Source organism: Ovis canadensis, chromosome 4 (genome assembly GCF_042477335.2).
Source record: "Ovis canadensis isolate MfBH-ARS-UI-01 breed Bighorn chromosome 4, ARS-UI_OviCan_v2, whole genome shotgun sequence".
In the NCBI taxonomy this organism is placed as follows: domain Eukaryota; kingdom Metazoa; phylum Chordata; class Mammalia; order Artiodactyla; family Bovidae; genus Ovis; species Ovis canadensis.
In genome coordinates, this window is record NC_091248.1 from 81,173,159 (window position 1) to 81,199,164 (window position 26,006).

Sequence of the window (26,006 nt, forward strand, 5' to 3'; positions counted from 1 at the left end):
AAAAGAAAGGAGTCACTGAACCCAACCAGTCTTTCATAGTTATTCAAATAAGGGTACTCAAATTTCCAAGAAAAAGAAAAATGGTCTCTTGAAGGACCTAAATACCATATTCAAATGCTTGGCTTTCTTGTAATTACAATTACACTCATTACAATATTATTAAACACCAAACTATGATACAGTATTTTACGAAACACTGGAAATATAAAGGTTCACAGTATAGAGTTCTTGCCCTCAAGGTAATTTCAATACAGACTGAGGCTAAAACAGGGGTATGTGTAGAGGAAGAACTCTTAGCCCAACTAAGGGATTCAGGGAAAGAGATTAAATTTTGAAAGATGAGTAAAAGCTAACCAGGGAAAGACATGTGAGAAGGGCATTCTTGGTACTGAGAAATGGCCCAAAGAAGTGCGGGAGCTATAAGCAGTTAACAGGTTTAAACTTGGTTATGACAAAAGAAAAAAAGGTTGGTGATGTGGGAAGCAGCTACGACATTCTGACTTTAACCTGTAGGTAACGAGGGAATCACCAAAAGTTTTAGGTGGTCCAATTTACACTGCATGAATAGAAATACTGTAGACTGCCTGGAAGAGTAGGCAGAAGGCAGTTAGTTACAAGGTTACCACCAGTCTCTACAAGACTCACTGGACAAGCAGGCTGGAGAAAAGAGGCCAGCTGTATCAGAGAGAGAGAGACATGTCTAGGTGGTAAAACTGCCAACAGTACCTGAGGGGATATGAGGGACTGAAGGCAGATATAAAAGTGCACAGAAAGCAAAGTCCGCTGCAGTTGCCAAAGGGAACTCATCAGTTGCCTTCCTTATATAGCAGCTCAGTCTACCAATTTCTTAACTTTCCATTATGCCCTGCTGCAGCCAAGCTGAGCTGGTCTGTTACCTTGTTGGACTTGAACATGGCCAGCTGAGGTGACCCTGGAGGCGTGCGGTAGAGCAGCTCAGAAGTGAAGGCTGCGTTTGCAATCTGCATGCATTCTTCCAAAGTCTTGAGAAAAGTGTTACAGGTTGATTTCAGCAGAGTTCCCACATCAATTCCCTCCTATGAAACAACCAGAGTGGAAGGTGCCTTTACTTTGCCAAAAAGGAAAGAGCTCAATCGTGGAACAGTCTTAGAGGTTTTATCCACAAAACGACAATAACAACAATCCCATCTATTTTGCTGGACAAATATGTGTACCAGTTATAAAAGAAAAGGACTAAACAAGTCTAGTTTATCTATTATCCATACACAAGCCTTACCCTTAGCCTGCCCTTCATGCTCACCCACCACTCCAGCTGAAGGCAACAACTTCCCTATGACAGCAATATGTCCGGCACTGAGCCCACATGGAGTTTCTAGTCTATAAGGGATGGCAGACACCAAACAGAGTCACATGGATTGATGACCAGTGGGATCAATAGAGAAACATTTTCTGAGTAAAAAACGAGCTTCAAGAACAGAAGCATTAGAAACCAAATATCACACTGTTTGCTTTCAGAATGGGCTTTCTGGCTTTCAGTACAGATAAGTCTAATAGGTTTTTGCAACTGGAATTCTTTAGAGCATCAAATCCTTTTTTTTCTCCAAATCATTTCACTTTCTCAGGGTGGTACTAGATATTGATACTAATACGTTGTTCAGAAAACAGGCCACCCCTAGATTAGAGAGTATGGAAACCACATCTTAGTGGTGTTAAAGCTATCAGATTTGGCCCAAGATGGAGTCACTCATGCTAAGCCTCACATCAGCAAACCAGAAATGTAGCCCCATTTCTATGCTGGGCCTCCCAGAAAAGGCAGGTCTAGGTCAACCAATCAGTGCCTGCCTGCTCAGTGCAAGTTACTGACCTGGCTCCAAGACTTTCCTTTGCTCCGTATAAGAAAAGTAACCTTGCTTTAACCATTTAGGAAATAGCCACTCTAACTTCCTTGTTCCTGCTCACTTTGGTCCACAGAAATCTCTAGCCTGGTACAGCTCTTCACAGCTCCTTTCTAGCTGCTGGATGGACTGGATGCTGCTCAATTCATGAACTGCTGAATAAAGCCAGTAAGATCTTTAAATTTTACTCAGTTGAATTTTGTTCTTTAACCATGGCCCCTATATTTTTTAAATTTATTATTTCTAACAAGTGAGATGTTAATGGTTATGAACCACTATGATTCAGATACCAATTACAACGTATGATTTTTTTCCCACACCACCAAGAAATTCTTGGACACCAGCCAGGTGTCCTCCAGTTCCACACAATTTACCTGGAATAGTGTCAGGTCTCATAGGTTACATGCTCAGTCCTACAAGATTACTTCCTACTCCCACTTCAGACACCAATGGCAAGTTCAGGGTGTCACTTGTGCTACTGACTGACCTACTATAGACTGAAGATTCCAACAACCCTCTCCTTGTGTTTAACTACTTTACCAGAGCAGCTCACAGAACTAAGAAAAACATTTTACTTACTAGATCACTGGTTTATCATACAAGGGTATAACTCAGGAACAGCAAGATGGAAGAGATGCACAAGACAAGGCATGTGGGAACAGGCTTGGAGCTTCCATGCTCCCTTGAGTGTGCCATTCTCCCCAGTCAACACTATTTACCAACTCAAGAGCTTTCTAAACCCCATGCTTTGAAGTTTCATTAAATGGGCACGATTGATTAAATCATTGGCCAAGGGTGACTGAGGTCAATCTTCAGTCCCTCTCCCCTCCCAGGAGGTAAGAGGGTAGGAAAGAAAGTTGCAACACTACTTGGTAGGGTCTACCGTCAACAAGAACCTCCATCTTTAGGCACTGTTCAATAGTTGCCTTATTAACATAACAAAAGACATCTTGATCACTTGCAGCACAGGAAATTCCAATGGTTACTTTAAGAAGTCTGTGCCAAAAACCAAAGACCAAACATACATTTCTTATTATAAACCACAATAGGGCTTCCCTGTTGACTCAGTAGCAGAGAATCCACCTCCAATGCAGGAGACCCAGGAAAGACAAATATGTCTTCAAGAAAATGGGAGATATCAACGGAACATTTCATGCAAGGATGGACACAATAAAGGACAGAAACAGTAAGGACCTAACAGAAGCAGAAGAGATTAAGAAGAGGTGGCAAGAATACACAGATGAACTGTACAAAAAAGATCTTAATAACTTGGATAACCACGAAGGTACGGTCACTCACCTAGAGCCAGACATCCTAAAGTGTGGGGTCAAGTGGGCCTTGAGAAGAATTACTATGAACAAAGCTAGTGGACGTGATGGAATTTCAGCTGAGCTATTTTAATTCCTAAAAGATGATGCTGTGAAAGTGCTGTTACACTCAATATATCAGCAAATTTGGAAGATTCAGCAGTGGCTATGTGCTGTGCTTAGTTGCTCAGTCATGTCTAACTCTTTGCCACTCCATGGACTGTAGCTCACCAGGCTCTGCTGTTCATGGGGATTCTCCAGACAAGAAAATTGGAGTGGGCTGCCATGCCCTCCTCCAGGGGATCTTCCCAACCCAGGGACCAAACCCAGGTCTCCTGCATTGCAGGTGGATTCATCAGCTGAGCCACAAGTCAGTTTTCATTCCAATCCCAAAGAAAAGCAATGCCAAAGAATGTTCAAACTACCATACAGTTGTGCCCATTTCACATACTAGTAAGGTTATATTAAAAATCCTTCAAGAGAGGCTTCAGCAGTACAAGAACCGAGCGCTTCCAGATGTACAAGCTGGGTTCAGAAATGGCAGAGGAACCAGAGATCAAATTGCTAACATTCAATGGATCATAGAGAAAAGCAAGGGAATTCCAGAAAAACACCTACTTCTGCTTCACTATACTAAAGCCTTTGACTGTGTACAACAAACTGAAAAATTTTTAAAGAGATGGGAATACCAAACCACCTTACCTGTCCCGAGAAACCTGTGTGCAGGTCAAGAAACAACAGTTAGAACTGGTTCCAAATTGGGAAAGGATTAAGACAAAGACTGTATATTGTCATCCTGCTTATTTAACTTCTACACAGAGTACATCATGTGAAATGCCAAAATGGAAGAATCCAAGCTGGAATCAAGACTGCCAGCTCAAATATCAACAACCTCAGATATGCAGATGATACCACTCTAACAGCAGAAAGTGAAGAGAAACTAAAGATCCTCTTGATGAGGGTGAAAGAGAAGAGTGAAAAAGCTTGCTTAACATCCAACATTCATAAATGAACATCATGGCATCCAGTCCTATCACCTCATGACAAATAGAAGGGGAAAAGTGGAAGTAATGACAAACTGTCTTTTTTGGGTTCCAAAATCAATGTGATGGTGACTGCAGCCATGAAATTCAAAGACACCTGCTCTTTGGAAGGAAAGCTATGACAAACCTAGACAGTGTATAACAAAGCAGAGATGTCACTTTGCCAACAAAGGTCCATATAGTCAAAGGTATGGTTTTTTCAGTAGTCATGTACAGATGTGAAAGTTGGACCATAAAGAAAGCTGAAGGTATCAGAATTGACGCCTTCAAATTGTGGTGCTGGAGAAGACTCTTGAGAGCCCCTTGGACTGCAAAGAGGATATCAAACCAGTTAATCTCAAAGGAAACCAACTCTAAATATTCATTGGAAGGGCTGATGCTGAAGCTCAAATACTTTGGCCACCTGATGTAAAAGAGCTGACTCACCAGAAAAGACCCTTATGATGGGAAAGATTAAAGGTAAAAGGAAAATGAAGTGGCAGAGGATGAGATGGTGAGATAGTGTCACCAAATCAATGGACATGAATTTGAGCAAACTCCAGGAGATACTGAAGGACTGAGGAGCTTGGCAGGCTGCAGACCATGGGATCTCAAAGAGTCAGATATGACTTAGCAACTGAACAACAACAATAAATCACAATACCATAGCCACAGTTTTATTAGCAAGTTTCCAAGGCACTTACTATAAACACTACTAATACAAACACTTTTGAATTAAACACTTACTATAAACACTTCTGAATTAAAAGTTGCTGCATTCACTTTCTCCTTTCCCTCTAGACCAGGGCTTCTCTTCCTTGGCTCCACTGGCATTTGGGGCTGGCTAATTATTGGAGGAGGAGATGGAGGGGGAATGGCTCTCCTGTCCCTTCCAGATAGCAAGCAGCATCTGGCCATCTGACCTCTCTCCCTTAGAGGCCAACAGCACTCCGTCAGTAGTGATAACCAAAACTGTCTTAGACATGGCCCGATGTCTCCTGAGGGGCAAACTGCTCTGGCTGGATAATCACTGCTCTAGGTTCTAACATCCCAAAAGCAGGACTGAAATGTTTTGGTGGCCCTCCTGCTGCCCTCCCGCAGCACGGTGTCTTGTGCGTAACACGCTGAATTAGTAAGAGACCTCCCCTCACCCCAAAGAATGAACGAAAGTGAGCTAAAACACTTTTATTAGAAAAACTTAGAGCACTATACTATTAGTAGCATAATGCTATATTCCCTAAGTAATTTAAAACTATTAATTATAATCTGCAGATTCTTCATTTTTGTCGGCACCGTTTCTCAGAGAGCTTCTTTGAGAGCAGAGCAGAGACCTCTCCCTGGTTAATGTGAACCATTCAATACATAGATTAACATCAGATACATCTTTTAATATATGTTTTAGAATGAGAAAATAATAATTTCATTAATAAGTGATAAAGGTTTCAATCCTTGCTGACGATGGAGAGAAATAAAGCTGTATCTCTATCTTTGAAAGTGCTAGTCTACACTAAAGCAGAATGTCTACTCTGGTGAAACAAACCCTGTTACAGTCTCAAAAGAGGTAACAGATACACATACCTGACATGCAAGATGCTGTCATCTTAGGAGCCACATCAGTAGCACAGAAATGGCGCTGTCAGACAGTTAAAGCTGTATTTTTAAAAGTTATGCAAACTGAGAAGACACTTATTCGAGTACATTAGTACTAAAATTAAAAGTTCCAAATATTATCAATTAATCCTGAATTTTCTTTCCAGGAAGGAACACTATATGCTTCCATATGCTGAAATGCATACATTTCTTCTCTTTGTTTAAGTCTATCACTTTTTTTCTGTGAAAAACAGCACATTCCGAGGTATGGATTATGTAAGAAGGTGCATCACCAGTAAGCAACACCTGGTGCTACTTTTCAAAGACAAATGGTGTTTTACCTCAGAACTGGACACACCAGCTGCGGTCACTTCTTTCGTTTTATCTACTTGCTGAACAAGAAGATCACAGTAGAGTCTTAATTCTGACATTTTGGTTTTCAAGTTTTCAGTGTTTTCAGCAAACTCTAAATAACAAAATGATGAAAATGCAATTATCAGAATAAATAACTGATATACTAGTTAGTATACTATACAGATAAAATATAATCTATGTTCAAAGTCAGATGTTTATATTATGGGCTACAGATACTATATAACTGAAGTTATGGGAGCAAGAAAAACAGAAAAAAGGAGATTCCTAGCCTTCTGAAGTAATCTACATTATTTCTTGACTCAGCTCAGTTCAGTTCAGTCGCTCAGTCGTGTCCGACTCTTTGCGACCTCATGAATTGCAGCACACCAGGCCTCCCTGTCCATCACCAACTCCCAGAGTTCACTCAGATTCACGTCCATCGAGTCCATGATACCATCCAGCCATCTCATCCTCGGTCGTCCCCTTCTCCTCCTGCCCCCAATCCCTCCCAGCATCAGAGTCTTTTCCGATGAGTCAACTCTTCACATGAGGTGGCCAAAGTACTGGAGCTTCAGCTTTAGCATCATTCCTTCCAAAGAAATCCCAGGGTTGATCTCCTTCAGAATGGACTGGTTGGATCTCCTTGCAGTCTCAAGAGTCTTCTCCAACACCACAGTTCAAAAGCATCAATGCTTCGGCGCTCAGCCTTCTTCACAGTCCAACTCTCACATCCATACATGACCACTGGAAAAACCATAGCCTTGACTAGATGGACCTTAGTCGGCAAAGTAATGTCTCTGCTTTTGAATATACTATCTAGGTTGGTCATAACTTTTCCTCCAAGGAGTAAGCGTCTTTTAATTTCATGGCTGCAGTCACCATCTGCAGTGATTTTGGAGCCCAAAAATATAAAGTCTGACACTGTTTCCACTGTTTCTCCATCTATTTCCCATGAAGTGATGGGACCAGATGCCATGATCTTCGTTTTCTGAATGTTGAGCTTTAAGCTAACTTTTTCACTCTCCACTGTCACTTTCATCAAGAGGCTTTTTAGCTCCTCTTCACTTTCTGCCATAAGGAGGGTGTCATCTGCATATCTGAGGTTATTGATATTTCTCCCAGCAATCTTGATTCCAGCTTGTGCTTCTTCCAGTCCAGCGTTTCTCATGATGTACTCTGCATCTAAGTTAAATAAGCAGGGTGACAGTATACAGCCTTGACGTACTCCTTATCCTATTTGGAACCAGTCTGTTGTTCCATGTCCAGTTCTAACTGTTGCTTCCTGACCTGCATACAGATTTCTCAAGAGGCAGGTCAGGTGGTCTGGTATTCCCATCTCTTTCAGAATTTTCCACAGTTTATTGTGATCCACACAGTCAAAGGCTTTGGCATAGTCAATAAAGCAGAAATAGATGTTTTTCTGGAACTCTCTTGCTTTTTCCATGATCCAGAGGATGTTGGCAATTTGATCTCTGGTTCCTCTGCCTTTTCTAAAACCAGCCTAAACATCAGGGAGTTCATGGTTCACGTATTGCTGAAGCCTGGCTTGGAGAATTTTGAGCATTACTTTACTAGCGTGTGAGATGAGTGCAATTGTGCGGTAGTTTGAGCATTCTTTGGCATTGCCTTTCTTTGGAATTGGAATGAAAACTGACCTTTTCCAGTTCTGTGGCGACTGCTGAGTTTTCCAAATTTATTGGCATATTGAGTGCAGCACTTTCACAGCATCATCTTAATAATCACCAGTTCAGGAAGGAGACATATACCTCTGATTCAATTGTGTCAGAACTGGGAACAGAGTCAAAGGTTCAGAGTTTTGAGCTCAGTTCTGCCACAGTTTTTCTATCTGTAAAATGGGGTCACAGCTATCTATCTGCTGGTGCACAAAACTGGGAAGCAGTGGTCTGTAACATGCAATTACCACTAACAAGGTAGCTCATGAATCAGAGGACTGGTCCAGCATGCTGCCTGGAAAGGCAAATGGCACCCTCTGCACGCCTGCTGCTTCTTCACTAGTTTGGCACTCCATTCACCCTGGCACTAAGGGCTTGGTTATAGTCATTACTGCCTCTGTTTTCTTCTCTGTGAAAAAGCTGGCACATTCTACCTGCTATGAGTCAGAGCTCACAGAGTCAAGATTTTGCTTTTGACTTAGCATTAAAAGGGCTTCCCTTGTAGCTCAGCTGGTAAAGAATTGGCCTGCAATGCAGGAGACTCCAGTTCGATTCCTGGGTCTGGAAGATCTGCTAGAGAAGGGATAGGCTACCCACTCCAGTATTTCAGCGTTAAAAACCAACCAGGAGGCCATTTTACGTGTCTACCTGAAAAGTGAAGCACATCTGCCGTTATGTGTCACGAGAAACATCCTTGAAACACTTTTCCCAGAGGCCCCTCTCTCTCCTACCAATCTTTCCAGGTATACACTCAGGGATACAGGGTCGGAAGGCAGAGCTCAGGCAGTAAGCTCTGGCCCTCGTGACCCAGGACAGATAGAAAGTTATGCCATGGTTCTCAGGAGACCTAATGATGTTGAGTTAATGAGCATTAAGCAGGAATCTGACAATTAAGCAGCCATCCACCCCAGGACAAAGGAGGGGAAAGTGGGGTGTTAGTGCAACAAACACTCAGATCCAAGGCTTCTCTGGCTCAGCTACCCTTTACCAAAAGTCAACTATGTGCCAGACAAGGTACTAGGCAGTTTTATATCATCACTGATCCTCATGGTAATTCTTGTAAGGCAGGTAATTAACTCTTTCTAAAACATAAGGAAACTGAAGATGAGAGAGGTCCTATGCCAAGGTCACAAAGCCAGTACCCTCCAAAGCCATGATTTGAACCCAGTTGTGTCTGGCTCTAAAACCTGCCCTCTTTCTACTATGACATGCTAAGAGAGAAGAGTCAGGTACAGGTTGTTTAAGTTCCACTGAGATGTACAGCACTTGCATGACATAAAAAGCTGGCTGTGGCTAGGTGGTCAGAAGTAAGCTAACAAATATGGGAAGCCAGAGATGCCACCAGGTGATTTCCAGGTTCCCAGGCCAGAGGACAACCAATACTTGCCTTTTTCCTTCTGGGTCCTACTGTCTGTCAGGCAAGCCTTGGCTGACCCCAAGGCTACCAGCCACCGCTGTCTCTCAGCCACACTTCTGGCCTTCAGGTAGAAATACTGCTCCCCAGGGATGATCAGGTCCATGCGTGTGTTATCTACAGAATGAACTGGGAGCAAGGCAGAGGGAGGTCAGAAACCCAGAAGAGCCCTGTCTGGGTAGCCTCCACTCTACCCAAACTCCTGAGCTTTACTGGGGCCAGTCACTGAGGACTTCTTCCAAAAGAGGATGCCAGCCCTCACAACTTCTCCTGGTTTATTTATCTCTTCCTAGAGGTCTCTGCTGATGAAGGAAAACTTTGCAATTGGCTCCAAGGTCTCACCAAGACTTTGGCCTAAAAAAGAAGCACTTAAATTTCCTCAGTATCTTTTAGAAGCGCAGAGAGGAAAAATCTCTCATTTGGCCTGTGTGTGTGTAAAGCATGCTGCTCTGAAGCCAAAAAGGCTTGATGCAAACAAGTAAGGATGTGCTCTTTATCTCCTTGGGTTACTGGAAAGCAACTGAACAGAGTGTTTTTACTCTTCTACCTTCCTTTACGTGTCATATTAAAAATGTGACAACTGGAAAGCAATCAAAAACACAGTACTTTTCCTTTTCTACCTTTCTTCACTCATTATGTAAAAAATGTGACAATTCCCTTAGAGCCTTTAGGAGAAGAAACAAGCAAGCCACACTCTCCTTCACCCTCCAAGTCGTGTGCCCCTAATTCCGTTCTAATCAGTTTCTGAGCCACACCCTCCCAGCACATCCTAAGATTCCTAAAACCAAGAAGTAAAGGCTGTTGGTAGGTCTGCTAGGTGTTTGCTTGTTTAGTTTAGAGTATGGTCGTGGTGGTGAGAAGGTAGGTGTGTGTCCTGATTCAAACACAGAAGTGTTTGATGTTACAGTAAAAACACAAGGTTAGAAAACTGCCTCCAGTGCCAGGTGAGCAGGAGACTATGAAACGGTACTAGATGTGTGACTAATAAACTGCTCTCACTTATTTTCACTACCTCTTAACCAATCTTCCTGTAAAAACTGCCTGCAGTTTGAGGTCTTCCTTGCAAGGTTTTTTTTGAGGGGGGAAACATAACATATCTTTGTCTATACTTTGGAAGCAGCACAGAAAGGCCTAAGAAACCAATGCCTTTTTTTTTTTAATCTTGGGGGAGAAACAAAAATAAACCCTGCAAATCTCTTGGCTTCTCACCTTGAATTTCACAGACTGCCATCTGGATGCTCCCTTTGCAACCTTTCCAGGCATCTTCAGGAGAATCATAGTAAGATAATATCCCTCCACAGAGAAGGAACCACCGAGGCTGCCAACCTGCAAACAGAAGCAAGAGCATGGTCTCAATTACTGCTTCCCAGGACACAGAATAGGACCTAACAAAGGATGCTGGATTCCAGCTCCAAGGAACTTACCTTCTGGGGGAAAATTCTATGGGAAAAAAGAAGCTAGAAGAGATCTGCATATCTGATCTCATTTTTGCATAGACGTCTAGAAGGAGCAGCAATAAATATAGTGATGATTCTCTAAGTAATGGGATTACTGATGATTTTTATTCCTTTCCCCCCCAATACAGTACTAGTAATCTTTGGTTTTTAATTTTTCTAATATTAAAGATAGTTGTTTTCCAAACATTATTGTTAACACACTTGCTCTCTTCCCCTCTGGTTAAGAAAAATTATTCTGAACCTAAAAATGAGACAAAGGATTATACTGACCTTTCAACATTACACAAAGTGCTGTCTAACAGGCCTGCCTAGGGTCATATGATTTCTAGGAAAAGACAACTTTAATTTACTATTTGGTACTGATCCACTGAAATGGAATAATCTTAAAACATTCATGAGCTTAACTGTTTTTACTTCAGAGAATTTCAGAGGACAAATCGTATTCAGTGGGAACTCACATCTTATCTAGTCCTCTTACACAACCTATATTCTAGTCACACCAAACTCACTTGTATTCTTGCTTCAGAGCTTTCGCTCAAATTGGACTTCTTCCTAAAATGTCATCCCTGACTATCTCTTGCGTAAGCCTTGTCAGTCTCCTCTGTCAGATTTTTTTTTTTCTCTCTCTCTCTGAAATGCCACAGCCCTTTAAGGATACATTTCTCTCACTGGACTCTTCTATGGCTGAGACAGTCAGAGAGAAGGTTGGTAGGGACTTTGGGCAGGGCCCCAAGGGCGGCTCAGGTACATACCTGATGGGCCGTTGGGGACAGATTCACACCAAGTAAATACGTAAGTCATCTACTGATGTCAAAATAGTAATGTCAGAGAACCACTGACAGGGAAGGACCTAGACCCTTTACTAGACGTCAGGAGTCCCAAGGCCTTAACTCAACACCCACACAAGTCAATTATTGGATGGAAAACCTCTTGGGATGAACTTGTAAATTTTGTTTCAGAAAGTGATGCTTCCTGGCCCTGGTTTCAAATTCTACGCAAACAAACCTGAAAGCTACTGTTCTTGACACAAACATTACAGTTCAAGAAATCAAACTGATCAATAAGCACTCCAGGAGCTGCATATTACTGGTGATACTGGAGCCCTCTGCAAGTCATTATTTACACCTTATGCATCTCCCCTCACTGAAACAGAAGAATCAACTGCCAAGACTGAGAAATGAAAAGGGAGTTTGAAATCACCTAGTCCAACCAGCTCTTTCACAGAAAAGGAAAACAATCCCAGACAGATTAAGTGACCTACCTAAAGTCACAGAAGAAGTATACAACAGAGCTGGGAAGAAAACTGTCTTTGTAACACTGTCCCTCCTGGCGTAACAACTCCCAAACCCTGACTCCCCATTGCCAGATAGCTATCCTGGTATAGAACAGCAGCATCTTCGCACTTACAACTGAAGTTCCATGATTATGTTCGGTGTGAAACATTCTCCAAACCCACCATGACTCTCAAGTAGAGGGAATTCAACGTACCCTCAATGATCATATTTTATCAAATTTCGGACCTCACCTACATTAGTCTTCATTCTCCAGAGAAAGAGAACCAATAATATGTAGGCATATCTACACACAATTTATTATAAGGAATTTGCTCATCCTTATAGAGCCTGAGAAATTCCAACACCTGCAGTCAGCAAGCTAGAGAATCAGGAGAGCCAACTAGCAATTCCAGTCCAAAGTCAGGAGGCTTGAGACCCAAGAAGAGTTAAAGTTTCAGCGAGAGTGAAAAAACAGGAAAAGACCAAAGTTCCTGCTCAACTGTCAAGCAGGAAGAGCTATTACCCCTTACTCCTTTTTCGTTCTATTTATGTCTTTGGATGGGACCCATTCACGTTAGGAAAAGCAATCTACTTTACTATGTTTACCAATTCAAATGTTAATCCCATCCAGAAACACCCTCAGACACAACCAGAATGATGATTCGTCAAATGTCTGCACACTCCATGGCCCAGGTGAGTTGACACAAAAAATTAACCATCAGATACCAACAACGCGACTGAACTGAACTGAACCATCAATTTTAAGATAAACTGAAGTATTTGCATATGATATGATTGACAAGGCTTAATTTCCAAAATATACAAATAGCTCATACAACAACAAAAACCAAACAACCCAATCAAAAAATGGGCAGAAGACCTAAAGAGGCATTTCTGCAAAGAAGACATATAGATGGCCAACAGGCACATGAGAAAATGCTCAACATCGCTAATTATCAGAGAAATGCAAATCAAAACAGTAATGAGGTACCACCTCACACTGGTCAGAATCAGTTCAGTCACTCAGTAGTGTCCGACTCTTTGCAACCCCATGGACTGCAGCACACCAGGCTTCCCTGTCCATCACCAACTCCCGGAGCTTGCTCAAATTCATGTCTATCGAGTCAGTGATGCCATCCAACCATCTCATCCTCTGTCATCCCCTGCTCCTGCCCTCAATCTTTCCCAGCATCAGGGTCTTTTCCAGTGAGTCAGTTCTTCACATCAGGCAGCCAGAGTACTGGAGTTTCAGCTTCAGGATCAGTCCTTCCACTGAATATTCAGGACTGATTTCCTTTAGGATGGACTGGTTGGATCTCCTTGCAGTCCAAGGGACTCTCAAGAGTCTTCTCCAATACCACAGTTCAAAGGCATAATTCTTCAGCACTCAGCCTTCTTTATAGTCTAACTCTCACATTCATACATGACTACTGGAAAAACCATAGCTTTGACTACACGGACCTTTGTAGGCAAAGTAATGTCTCTGCTTTTTAATATGTTGTCTAGGTTGGTCACAGCTTTTCTTCCAAGGAGCAAGTGTCTTTTAATTTCATGGCTGCAGTCACCATCTGTGGTGATTTTGGAGCCCAAGAAAATAAGATCTGTCACTGCTTCCATTGTCTCCCCATCTACTTGCCGTTAAGTGATGGGACCTGATGCCATGATCTTAGTTTTCTGAATGTTGAGTTTTAAGCCAGCTTTTTCACTCTCCTCTTTAATGGCTATCATTAAAAAGTACACAAATAATAAACTGTAGACTGGAGAGGGTATAGAGAAAAGGGAACTCTTGTTACACTGGGTTGGTGGGCATGTAAATTGGAACAGTCACTATGGAAAACAGTATGGAGGTTCCTTAAAAAAATTAAAAATAAGAGTTACCGTATGATCCAGTAAAACCACTCCTGGGCATATATCTGGAAATAACTCTAATTTAAAACAATACACGCACTCCTATGTTCACAGCAGCACTACTCACAACAGCCAAGACGTGGAAGCAACCTAAATGTCCATCGACAGATGAGCGGATAAAGAAGATGTGGTATGCGTACACAGCGGCATACTCCTCAGACATAAAGAAGGACGAAATAATGCCATTTGCAGCTACATGGTTGGACCTAGAGGTTATCATACCAAGTGAAGTAAATCAGACAAAGACAAACACCATATGATATCACTTACATATGAAATCTAAAATACGAAATGAATGAACTTACTTACAAAACAGAAACAGACTCACAGACTTAGGAAACAAACTTTTGGTACCAAAGGGGAAAGGGGGCGGGGAAGGGATCAATTAGGAGTTTGGGATTAGCCGATACAAACTGCTATATAGAAAACAGATAAACGGCAAGGTCCTACTGTTTCATACAGAGAACTGTTTGCAATGTATTCTAACCACCTATAATGGAAAATAATGTGAAAAAGTGTATATATATTATATATATATAACTGAATCATTTTGCTGTATACTAGAATCTAACACCGTGTAAATCAACTATACTTCAATTAAAAAAAAAACAACTTAGGAAGAAGAAGATGGTGAAGGAGTAGGTGGATGTGAAGTACATCTCTCTCCACAGATACATCAGGAAGACACCTTCAGAAAGTGCATGCAGAACACCAGCTGAGAGTGGACAGGAGTACCTGACCAGCGGAAAAGAATATGCAGACCTACGCAAAACTCGGCAGGATGAAGGAACCAGGTGGAAAAACAGGAGAGTTAGCAGGACTGGACCTGCCCTCGGCGGGTGGGAGAACTGAAGCAGGGGGCAACTGTCTGAGTCAGAGGAGAAACATTAACGCTGAAACAGTTGACCCGGGGCGGCCTAAACGTAATGAGAATCAGACAGTCTTGCCGCAGCCACACATTCCGCGGACAGGGAGGAGGGCCTTCTGGGAGCTGGGGTTTGGGGACTGTGGAGCAACGCCAGGGCAGGGGCTGATGTTGACTGTGGAGAGACGGATCAAGGGGATGTGAAGGAGGAGGTTGTGGTGGGAAATGTCGGTGGAGGAAAGCCTGGCAGCCATGGAAGCAAGGCGATATTGCTGAGTCACGCATAGCGGGTGGAGCCATCACCATAGCCTCTCTCTCCCCACAGGCCAGCATCCGCAGCTGAACAATAGAGAGCCTGGCCTATCAAATGCCTGATGCACTGAACTACAGAGCAGAACGCCACCCAGCGTGCTCCTTTAAGTGCCTGACACGCCAATCTACAGACTAGGACCCCAGCCAAGGGGGCCCCTCTATGTGCCTGATGCATGGAACAGAGAAGGAGCCCGGGCAAGGGAGTTCTCTAAGTGCCTGAATGGGAGGAGCTATAGAGAAAGACTGGCCAAAGACGCCTTCTTATTGCCAGCTACAAGAGGCTCGAAAAAAGACTCTGATAGGGCCGTAACTCCTGCAGCGGAGGCAGTCCCTGTCCCTGCATACTTGGTGCCGCCAGAGTCCCCGCAAGCCAAGCAGCTGCACCACCTGTGCGCTCAACTTTCACTAGGGCAGAGCTGCCACAGGCAAAAAAAAAGTCGAGTCTATGCACAAAGGGTCGCTTTGGTCATGTTCAGCTCTTTGTGACCCTGTAGACTGTGGCCTGTCAGGGCAGGGGATTCTCCAGGCAAGAATACTGGAGCATATTGCCCAATACTGGTTGCATACCCTTCTAGAGCACTATATTTCCTGCTGCCCTATCCGCCAACTCCCCTGAGTACCTGCTGCCGCCAGAACCCCTGTGACCAAGCAGCTGCACCACTTCCACACCTGACTCTCACAGGGGCAAACCCAAGTCTTTCAGGGCAGCCTCAGGAGCAAACCCCAGTGGATGACCCACATGCAGAGGTGGAAATAAAACCACAATTGAAACCCAGGGGCAGTGTGGCTAAGGAAGAAGACCCAACTTTCCCACCAGCTGTGCAAGCTGCAGATTAAATCCACATGACCAACTAGGCAGACTCTGTCCATGGAATATACAAAAGATCATTGCGAGCTCCCACAAAAGAAAACGCGCTAGTTCTGATAGCTGTGGACATCGGAGGCAAGAACACATAGGAGCAGGACCAGATTAGAATCTCAGATGCCCCTATAGCATGTCCAGAGATCAGCACAGTGTTGGAGGGCATCCTAGGGAGGTGAGGTGGACTGTGACTCCCAGTGAGGGAAAGGACTCTGACAGCAGTGACTTAAGAAAAATATTTATTATTCTTATGTTTTGACTTGCTCTGTAGATTCTTTTGGATTTTTTTCTCTTGTTTTCCTTCCCCCACCCCCATCCCGCCCCGTTGTAGTTGATTTCACTGGCACTATGAAATCTAATTAAGCTTTTGAGTTTTCTACCTTGGGCTTTTGTAGTTCTGTGAAGTTTTCCTTTCTTGCTTTAATTTTTAAAACCTATTATTATATTTTAGACATTTATTCCTTTGCTTGCTTTTCCTACTGTTCTCTCCTCCTTGCAGTTAATCTTTACTGTATACAATCTTATTTATCTAACCCTATTTAACTCTGCATATCTATTGTTTCCTTCTTTTCTTTCTTTCCTTTCCTCTCAACATATTTGTTAGTTTTATTTTCATTGCTTTATTCCCCACTTGGCTCCTTGCTCTAGCTTTCTTTTCCAGTTTGTGCTTTAGTTAGTTTTGTTCTGGTAGATATAATTTTTTATTTCCTTTGTTCGCCAGTCAATCTATTCTACTTTATTTTTGTTGGACTATTTTGATTTTGCTTATGGGTGTATATGTGTATATTCAGTCACACTTTTTATTGTTGTTATAAACCACTGCCTCTATGTTGGGCTTTGGCAGTTCTGTGGCGTTTTCCTTTCTTTCCCTTTTTTTCTTTCTTCTTTTTTCTTTTCTATAATTTTAATTTTTAACTTTTTAAACCTATTATATTTTTTCTACATTTACTCCTGTTTGTCTTTCCTACTGTTCTTTTCCCCTTGCAGTTAATCTTTAATGTATATAAATCTTCATCTACCACTATTTAACTTCACGTACCTATTCTTTCCTTTCTTTCTTTCCTTTCCTCTCAACATATTTGTTAGTTTTATTTTCATTGCTTTATTCCCCAATTGGCACCTTGCTTTAGTTGTGTTTTACAGATTGTGCTTAAGTTAGTTTTGTTCTGGTAGATATAATTTTTGGTTTCCTTTGTTTGCCAGGTCGGTCTATTGTACTTTATTTTTGTTGAACTGTTTTGATTTTGTTTATGGGTGTATATGTATATGCGTATATTCAGTCACACTTTTTATTGTTGCTCTAAGCCTCTGCCTCTACATTGGGCTTTTGCAGTTCTGTGGAATTTTCCTTTTTTTCCCTTTTTTCTTTCTTCTTCCATTTTTTTTTCTTTTTTATAATTTAATTTTTAATTTTTTGGAAAAACCTATTATGTTTATTCTACATTTACTCCTTTGTTTGCCTTTCCTACTGTTCTTTTCCTCTTGCAGTTAATCTTTAATGTATATAAATCTTCTTCATCTACCTCAATTTAACTTTGCATATCCTTTCTTTCTTTCCTTTCCTCTCAACATATTTGTTAGTTTTATTTTCATTGCTTTACCAACTTGGCACCTTGCTTTAGTTTTGTTTTCCAGTCTGTGCTTTAGTTAGTTTTGTTCTTAAATAGTAATATAATTTTTTATTTACTTTGTTCACTGGGTCAATCTACTATACTTTATTTTTTTGAACTGTTTTCACTTTGCTCATGGGTGTATATGTATATGTGTACATTCCATTATTTTAATTATTATTTGCCTGATTTTGTAACGGCCATTTGTCTGGGGTTCATCTTTGGTTTCTCGTTGTTGGATATTTGTTTTAATCTCCCTTAATGCCATAACAAACCACTTGTGGAATCTTCATTGCTGACCAGAGATCAAGCCCTGAGCCTTTGGAGCGGAAGCACTGACTCTAAGACCGAGACTACCAGAGAACTAACCCTAGGGAGAATCAAATAGTGAGAACTTAACACAAAGGAAACCACTTGAATACAAGACCCTGCATCACCTAACCACCAGTAGCACCCTGTGCACAACGCCTCATCCATGCAATAAACAAAACCAAAATACAAACCCAATCATCAGCAAACAGGATTACCACCTCACTCAGCCTTGCACATCAGAGGGAAAATAAACAAAAACTCAGCACAAATCTCACCCTATAAGAAGCTCACACAAACCACTGACCATCCCTAGGAGGGCAGAAACCAAAAGGAAGAAAGAATTCAACCTTGAAGCTTGGGAAAAGGAGACCTCAAACACAATTAATTAAAAAAAAAAATGAAAAGGCAGAGAAATGCTACACAAATGAAGGAACAAACTAGAAACAGAGAAGTCCAAATAAATGAAGAGGAAATAGGCAAACTACCTGAAAAAGAATTCAGAATAATGATAGTAAAGATGATCAAAAACCTTGAAAACAAAATGGAGAAAATGCAAGAATCAATTAACAAAGACCTAGAAGAATTAAAGAATAAACATACAGAGACAAACAACACAATTACTGAAATTAAAATATTCTAGAAGGAATCAATAGCAGAATATCTGAAGCAGAAGAACAAATCAGTGACCTGGAAGATAAAATGGTGGAAATAACTTCTGAAGAGCAGAATAAAGTAAAAAGAATGAAAAGAACTGAAGACAGTCTCAGAGACCTCTGGGACAATATCAAACACACCAACATTAGAATTATAGGGGTCCCAGAAGGAGGAGAGAAAAAGAAAGGGTATGAGAAAATTTTTGAAGAAATAATAGTTGAAAATTTCCCCAACATGGAAAAGGAAATAGTCAATCAAGTCCAAGAGGCACAAAGAGTCCCATACAGGATAAACCCAAGGAGAAACACTGCAAGACACATACTAATCAAACGAACAAAGACTAAACACAAAGAAAGAATATTAAAAGCAGCAAGGGAAAAGCAACAAGTAACATACAAGGGAAACCCCGTACGCTTAACAGCTGATCTTTCAGCCAAAACTCTTCAAGCCAGAAGGGAATGCCAGGATGTATTTAAAGTACTGAAAGGGAAAAATCTATAACCAAGATTACAGTACCCAGCGAGGATTGCATTCAAAATTGATGGAGAAATAAAGTTTTTCAGACAAGCAAAAGTTAACAGCATCATGTACCACCAAACCAGTTTTACAACAAATGTTAAAGGGACTTATATAGCCAAGAAATACAAGAGAAGAAAAAAGATCTACAAAATCAACCCCAATTAAGAAAATGGCAATAGGAACATATATATCAATAATTACTTTAAATATAAATGGATTAAATGTTCCAACCAAAAGATACAGACTGGCTAAATGGATACAAAAACAAGACCCATATATATGCTGTCTACAAGAAACTCATTTCAGATCTCAAGACACATATAGACTGAAAGTGAGAGGATGGAAAAGTATATTCCATGCAAATGGGAAGCGAAAGAAAGCTGGAGTAGCAATCCTCATATCAGACAAAATAGACCTTAAAATAAAGAAGATTACAAGAGATAAGGAAGGACACTACATAATGATCAAGGGATCAACCAAGAGGAAGACATAACAATTGTAAATATCTATGCACCCAATATAGGAGCACCTCAATAAACACTAACAGACATAAAAGGAGAAATTGACAGTAACACAGTAATAGTAGGAGACTTTAACACCCCACTCACACCAACGGAAAGATCATCAAATCAGAAAATTAATAAGGAAACACAAGTCTTAAATGATACATTAGATGAGATGGATCTCATTGATACCTTCAGGACATTCCATCCAAATTCAAAAGAATACACCTTCTTCTCAAGTGCACATGAAACATTCTCCAGGATAGACCACATCTTGGGTCCCAAATCAAGCCTCACTAAATTTAAGAAAATTGAAACTGGATCAAGCATCTTCTCTGACCACAACGCTGAGACTAGATATCAATTACAAGAAAAAAACTGTAAGAAACACAAACACATGGAGATTTAACAATACATTTCTAAATAACCAACAGGATACTGAAGAAATCAAAAAGGAAATAAAAAAATTTCTAGAAGCAAATGACAATGAAAACACAACAACTCAAAACCTATGGGATGCAGCAAAAGCAGTTCTAAGAGGGAAGTTTATAGCAATACAACCCTACCTCAAGAAACAAGAAAAACACTGAATAGACAACCTAACTTTACACCTAAAACAACTGGAAAAAGAAGAACAAAAAAACCCCAAAATTAGTAGAAGGAAATAAGTCACAGAGATCTCAGCAGAAATAAATGAAAAAGAAATGAAAGAAACAATAGTAAAGATTAAAAAAACTAAAAGCTGGTTCTTCGAGAAGATAAATAAAACTGACAAGCCTTTAGCCAGACTCATCAAGGAAAAAAGAGAGAAGACTCAAATCAGCAAAATTAGAAATGAAAAAGGAGAGGTTACAACAGACAATGCAGAAATACAAAGGATTATAAGAGACTACTATGAACAACTATATGGCAATAAAATGGGTAACCTGGAAGAAATGTACAGATTCTTAGAAAAGTTCAATCTTCCAAGAATGAACCAGGAAGAAATAGAAATCATGAACAACCCAATTACAAGCACTGAAATTGAAGCTGTGATCAAACATCTCCCCAAAAACAAAAGCTCAGGACCAGATGGCTTCACAGGAGAATTCTATCAAACATTCAGAGAAGAGCTAATGCCTATCCTTCTAAAACTCTTTCAAAAAATTGCAGAGGAAGGAACATTTCCAAACTCATTCTATAAGGCCACCATCACCCTGATATCAAAACCAGACAAAGACAACACAAAAAATGAAAACTACAGGCCAATATCACTGATGAATATAAATGCAAAATCCTCAACAAAATTTTAGCAACAGAATCCAGCAACACATAAAAAACTCATATATCATGATCAAGATGGGTGTATTCCAGGAATGCAAGGATTCAACATATGCAAAATCAATGTGATATACCATATTAACAAATTGAAAGATAAAAACCATATGATAATCTCAATAGATGCAGAAAAAGGCTTTTACAAAATTCAACACCCACTTATGATTAAAACTCTTCAAAAAATGGACATAGAATTAACCTACCTTCACACAGTAAAGGCCATACATGATAAGGCTACAGCAAACATTATTCTCAATGGTGAAAAACTGAAAGCATTCCCCCAGGAACAAAAGATCAGTAACAATACAAGCGTGCCCACTTTCACCACTGGAAGTCCTAGCTACAGCAATCAGAGAAGAAAAAGAAATAAATGGAATCCAAATTGGAAAAGAAGTAAAGCTTTCACTGTTTGCAGATGACATGATACTGTACATAGAAAACTCTAAAGATAGTATCAGAAAATTACTAGAACTAATCAGTGAATTTAGCAAAGTTGCAGGATACAAAATCAATCCACAGAAATCGCTTGCATTCTGATATACCAACAATGAAAAATCAGAAAGAGAAATTAAGGAATCAATCCCATTCACCACTGCAACAAAAAGAATTAAATACCTAGGAATAAACTTACTTAAGGAGACCAAAGAACTGTACACAGAAAATTATAAGACACTAATGAAAGAAATCAAAGATGACATAAACAGATGGAGAGATATCCTATGTTCCTGGGATGAAAGAATCAATATTATGAAAATGACTATACTACCAAACACAATCTACAGATTCAATGCAATCCCTATCAAATTACCAATGATATTTTTCACAGAACTAGAACAAAAAATTTCACAATTCATATGGAAACACAAAAGACCCTGAATAGCCAAAGCAGCCCTGAGAAAGAAAAATGGAGCTGGAGGAATCAACCTTCCTGACTTCAGATTATACCACAAAGCTACAGTCATCAAGACAGTATGGTACTGGCACAAAAACAGAAATATAGACCAATGAAACAAGATAGAAAGCCCAAAAATAAACCCATGCACCTGTGGGTACCTTATCTTTGACAAAGGAGGCAAGAGTATATACAATGGGGCAAAGACAGCCTCTTCAATAAATCATGCTGGGAAAACTGGACAGCTACATGTAAGAGAACGAAATTAGAACACTTCCTAACACCATACACAAAGATAAACTCAAAATGGATTAAAGACCTAAATGTAAGACCAGAAACTATAAAACTCTTAGAGGAAAACAGGCAGAACACTCAATGACATAAATCAAAGCAAGATCCTCTAGGATCCACCTCCTAGAGTAATGGAAATAAAAACAAAAGTAAACAAGTGGGACCTGATTAAATTTAAAAGCTTTTTCACAGGAAAGGAAACTATAAGCAAGGTAAAAAGACAACCCTCAGAATGGGAGAAAATAACAGCAAATGAAACAACTGACAAAGGATTAATTTCCAAAATACAGAAGCAGCTCACACAACTCAATGCCATAAAAACAAACAACCCAATCAAAAAGTGGGAAAAAGACTTAAACAGACATTTCTCCAGAGAAGACATACAGATGGCTAGCAAATACATGAAAAGATGCTCAACATTGCTCATTATTAGAGAAATGCAAATCAAAACTACAAAGAGATATCACCTCACACTGGTCAGAATGGCCATCATCAAAAAGTCTACAAACAATAAATGCTGGACAGGGTGTGGAGAAAAGGGAGCATTCTTGCACTGTTGGTTGGAATGTAAATTGATACAGCCACTATGGAAGATGATATGGCGATTCATTAAAACCTAGGAATAAAACCACCATACGACCCAGCAATCCCACTCCTAGGCATATACCCCGAGGAAACCAAAATTGAAAGACACATGTATCCCATTGTTCATTGCAGCACTACTTACAATAGCTAGAACATGGAAGCAACCTAGATGTCCATCGACAGATGAATGGATAAAGAAGGTGTGGTACATACACACAATGGAATATTACTCAGCCATAAAAAGGAACGCATTTGAGTCAATTCTGATGAGGTGAATGAACCTAGAACCTATTATATAGAGTGAAGTGAGTCAAAAAGAGAAAGCTAAAAATTGTATTCTAACTCATATTTACGGAGTCTAGAAAAATGGTACTGAAGAATTTATTTACAGGGCAGCAATGAAGAAACAGACATAGAGAACAGGCTTATGGACATGGGGAGAGGGGAGGAGAGGGTGAGATGTACAGAAAAAGTAACATGGAAACTTATATTACCATATGCAAAATAGATAGCAGATGGGAATTTTCTATACGGCTCAGGAAACTCAAACGGGTTCTGTATCAATTTAGAGGGGTGGGTTGGGGTGGGAGATGGGAGGGAGGTTCAAAAGAGAGGGGATATATGTATACCTATGGCTGATTCATGTTGAGGTTTGACAGAAAACAAGAAAATTCTGTAAAGTAATTATCCCTCAATTAAAAAAAAAATTTTTTTTTAATAACGTGCCCATTAAGCAATGACATGATCTCATTCCCAGATGCTTCCTGGCTTCAGAGCTGCTGGAATGTGAAAAATGCCTAAAAATTGAAAAAATGTGGTAAAGACTAGGTTTATCTTACAGGAATTTGAAAACTGTTAAATAGCGCAAATACACACACACACACACACACACACACACAGAGCACAGCTACAGTGTATTTTAAAAGTAGCTTGTAAATGATAACAGTAACTGTAACAATACCTTCTCTGTAACAGGTTCTGTATTTATCTAGGAAAAGTTATAACAACAGAAGGGATTCAATTATTTTATTCTGTAGTTCGTAACTAGAAAAACTATGACCAAGAAAAACTTTCCTTTAAAGCATAAAGTTTCTAGAATTTCACACGGCATGTTAAGAGACCACAGAAGTCTCATTCTCATTATCTAAGACTTACTGGCAGAGCAGTGGAGAAACCGTGCTTCCCTGGGTGGCTCAGTAGTAAAGAATCTGCCTGCCAACGCACAGACATGGGTTCAATCCCTGGGTCAGGAAGATCCCCTGGAGAAGGAAATGACAACCCACTCCAGTATTCTTGCCTGGGAAATCCTGACTCTGGAACTAAATAACAAAGAGAGAGCCCAGAGTAGTGTAAAGAACACACTCTTTCAAGATGTCCTGCCTTGGGAAGCCTGTATATACCTTAGGAATGATGGATGAACTGCATGAGATAAGAGGCACGGATGATGAAGAGGCCATTAATCCACTTCCTGCTTTAAATTAATCTGCTGTTACCTTGGTTTACAGTGATGATTAATTTCATATATCAGTTTGACTGGCCTACCGATGTCCAGATTGCTGGTAAAACATTATTTGTGGTTGTGTCTATGAAGAGGTCTCTGGGAGACATTAGCATTTGGATCAGTGGACTGAAGTGACTTAGCAGCAGCAGCAGCCTGAGTGAAGACTGCCCTCACCAATGCAGGTGGACAGCATCCAGTCTAATGAGGGCCTGAATAGTACAGAAAGGAGAGGAAGGCTGAGTCTGCTCTCTACCTGAGATGTGACCACCACCCTCGACTCTCAGGCCTGTGAACTCTGACTGAATTGAGCTACCAGCCTTCCTAATTCTCCGGCTTGCAGAGAGCAGACTTAGGACTTTACAGTCTCCATAACTGCATGAGCCAATTTCTATCATAAAACTCCTCATATGGAAATACACAGTTCTGTTTCTCTGGAAAACCCTGATTAATACACTTGAAAATAATAAACTATTCAAGGTAACAAAAGAGTGGTTAAGAACTATGGGTCTGTACCAGTCCCTGATTCACTCAATTACCATTAGACTATCTTCCCATGGAACCCCACTCCCTTTTTTTGCCATCCCCTACTGGAGATGGAATGGTGTGTCAGCCAAACTTCCTGCTAGGAAGATTAGCTGAGAAACTTCAATGAGTAGGAATAGTTTTAGAACCTACAAGCTACTGCTGCCAGGGATGGGGTATTTAAGTGCCAATTTCACACATTTTGTATTATCTTGGATTATTTCACTGTAGAAGGTAAAGTGGACATTTAGTTTTGGCAACCAGGCATCCACCTCCTACATTTCTGTTACTGAAGACCCCCTTCTCCACACTCTATCCATGTAGTTTCAATGGGGCTGACAAGCCCCAAGGTGGGCATGTGATTCAGGCTTAACTAGAGCTTCACATCCTCTTTCCTCAGAGCTATGTTCCAAGACAGGCAAGTGGCGCAACCAGAAACAATTCTGGGACTTTTGCTGGGACTGGGGAAAGGTGGAAGGAAATGGAGACTCTCTTTTCTCTTTGGTCTCAGGTGTTTGCCTGGGGCCACCACTGGCAGTCACTGTGCCATCACGTGGACATAAACACGTTTACAGGTACAAGGAAAGGGGGTGAAGGGACAGGAGGGAGTCAGGAAAAGGAAGCAAAGCTAGATGACAGTTTTTGAACACCTCAGTCAGACTGTGTCATACCTACAGATAAGATACCTTCTGGACTTTCCAGTTACATGGAATAATAGAAGTCCACTTCTTTCTTCAAACCTGAGCTGGATTGTTTTGCAAATAAAATATTTCTTAAAAGGTATCACATGATTACCTCAGTAAATGTAGGAAACATACTTGACAGAATCTAACACTCTTTCATAAAAATTCTTTTTTAAAAACTAGGTATAATGGGAACGTCTTCAACCTGATAAAGACATCTACAAAGACCCAAGGCTAACATTATGTTAGTCTCTCAATCTTGTCCGACTCTGTGATCCCATGGACTGCAGCCCACCAGGCTCCTCTGTTCATGGGATTCTTCAGGCAAGAATACTGGAGTAGGTTGCATTCCCTTCTCCAGGGTATCTTCCCAACCCAGGGATTGAACCCAGGTCTCCCGCATTACAGGCAGATTCTTTACCATCTGAGCCACCAAAGACCAGATGCTTTTCCCATGAAACCAGGAATAAAACAAAGATACTTACTCTCACCACTTCTAAGCAACACTGTATTAGAGGTTCTAGCCAGGGCAATTAGAGTACAGAATTATATAAAAAGCATTCAGACTGGAAAGGAAGAAACAAATATACCTCTGTTCTCAGACATGCTAATGTATATATATATATATTTTTAAAAAAGGAATCCCTTTTAAAACTATTACAATGAGTTTGGCAAAGTTGCAAGATTTAAGACCAACATACATAT

General features: G+C 40.6%; 1 protein-coding gene across 1 annotated transcript in view; it reads right to left on the bottom strand.

Annotated features, from left to right (window-relative positions):
- Positions 1–26,006, bottom strand: part of PLEKHA8 (pleckstrin homology domain containing A8) — a 64,577-nt gene that overhangs the window by 30,091 nt on the left and 8,480 nt on the right. Inside the window, exons 2-5 of the mRNA XM_069588096.1 lie at positions 10,444–10,560; positions 9,208–9,363; positions 6,135–6,259; positions 897–1,055 (exon numbers count right to left, since the gene is read on the bottom strand). Coding sequence (XP_069444197.1) covers positions 897–1,055; positions 6,135–6,259; positions 9,208–9,363; positions 10,444–10,560 — 557 coding nt within the window. The remainder of the gene's footprint in view (positions 1–896; positions 1,056–6,134; positions 6,260–9,207; positions 9,364–10,443; positions 10,561–26,006) is intronic.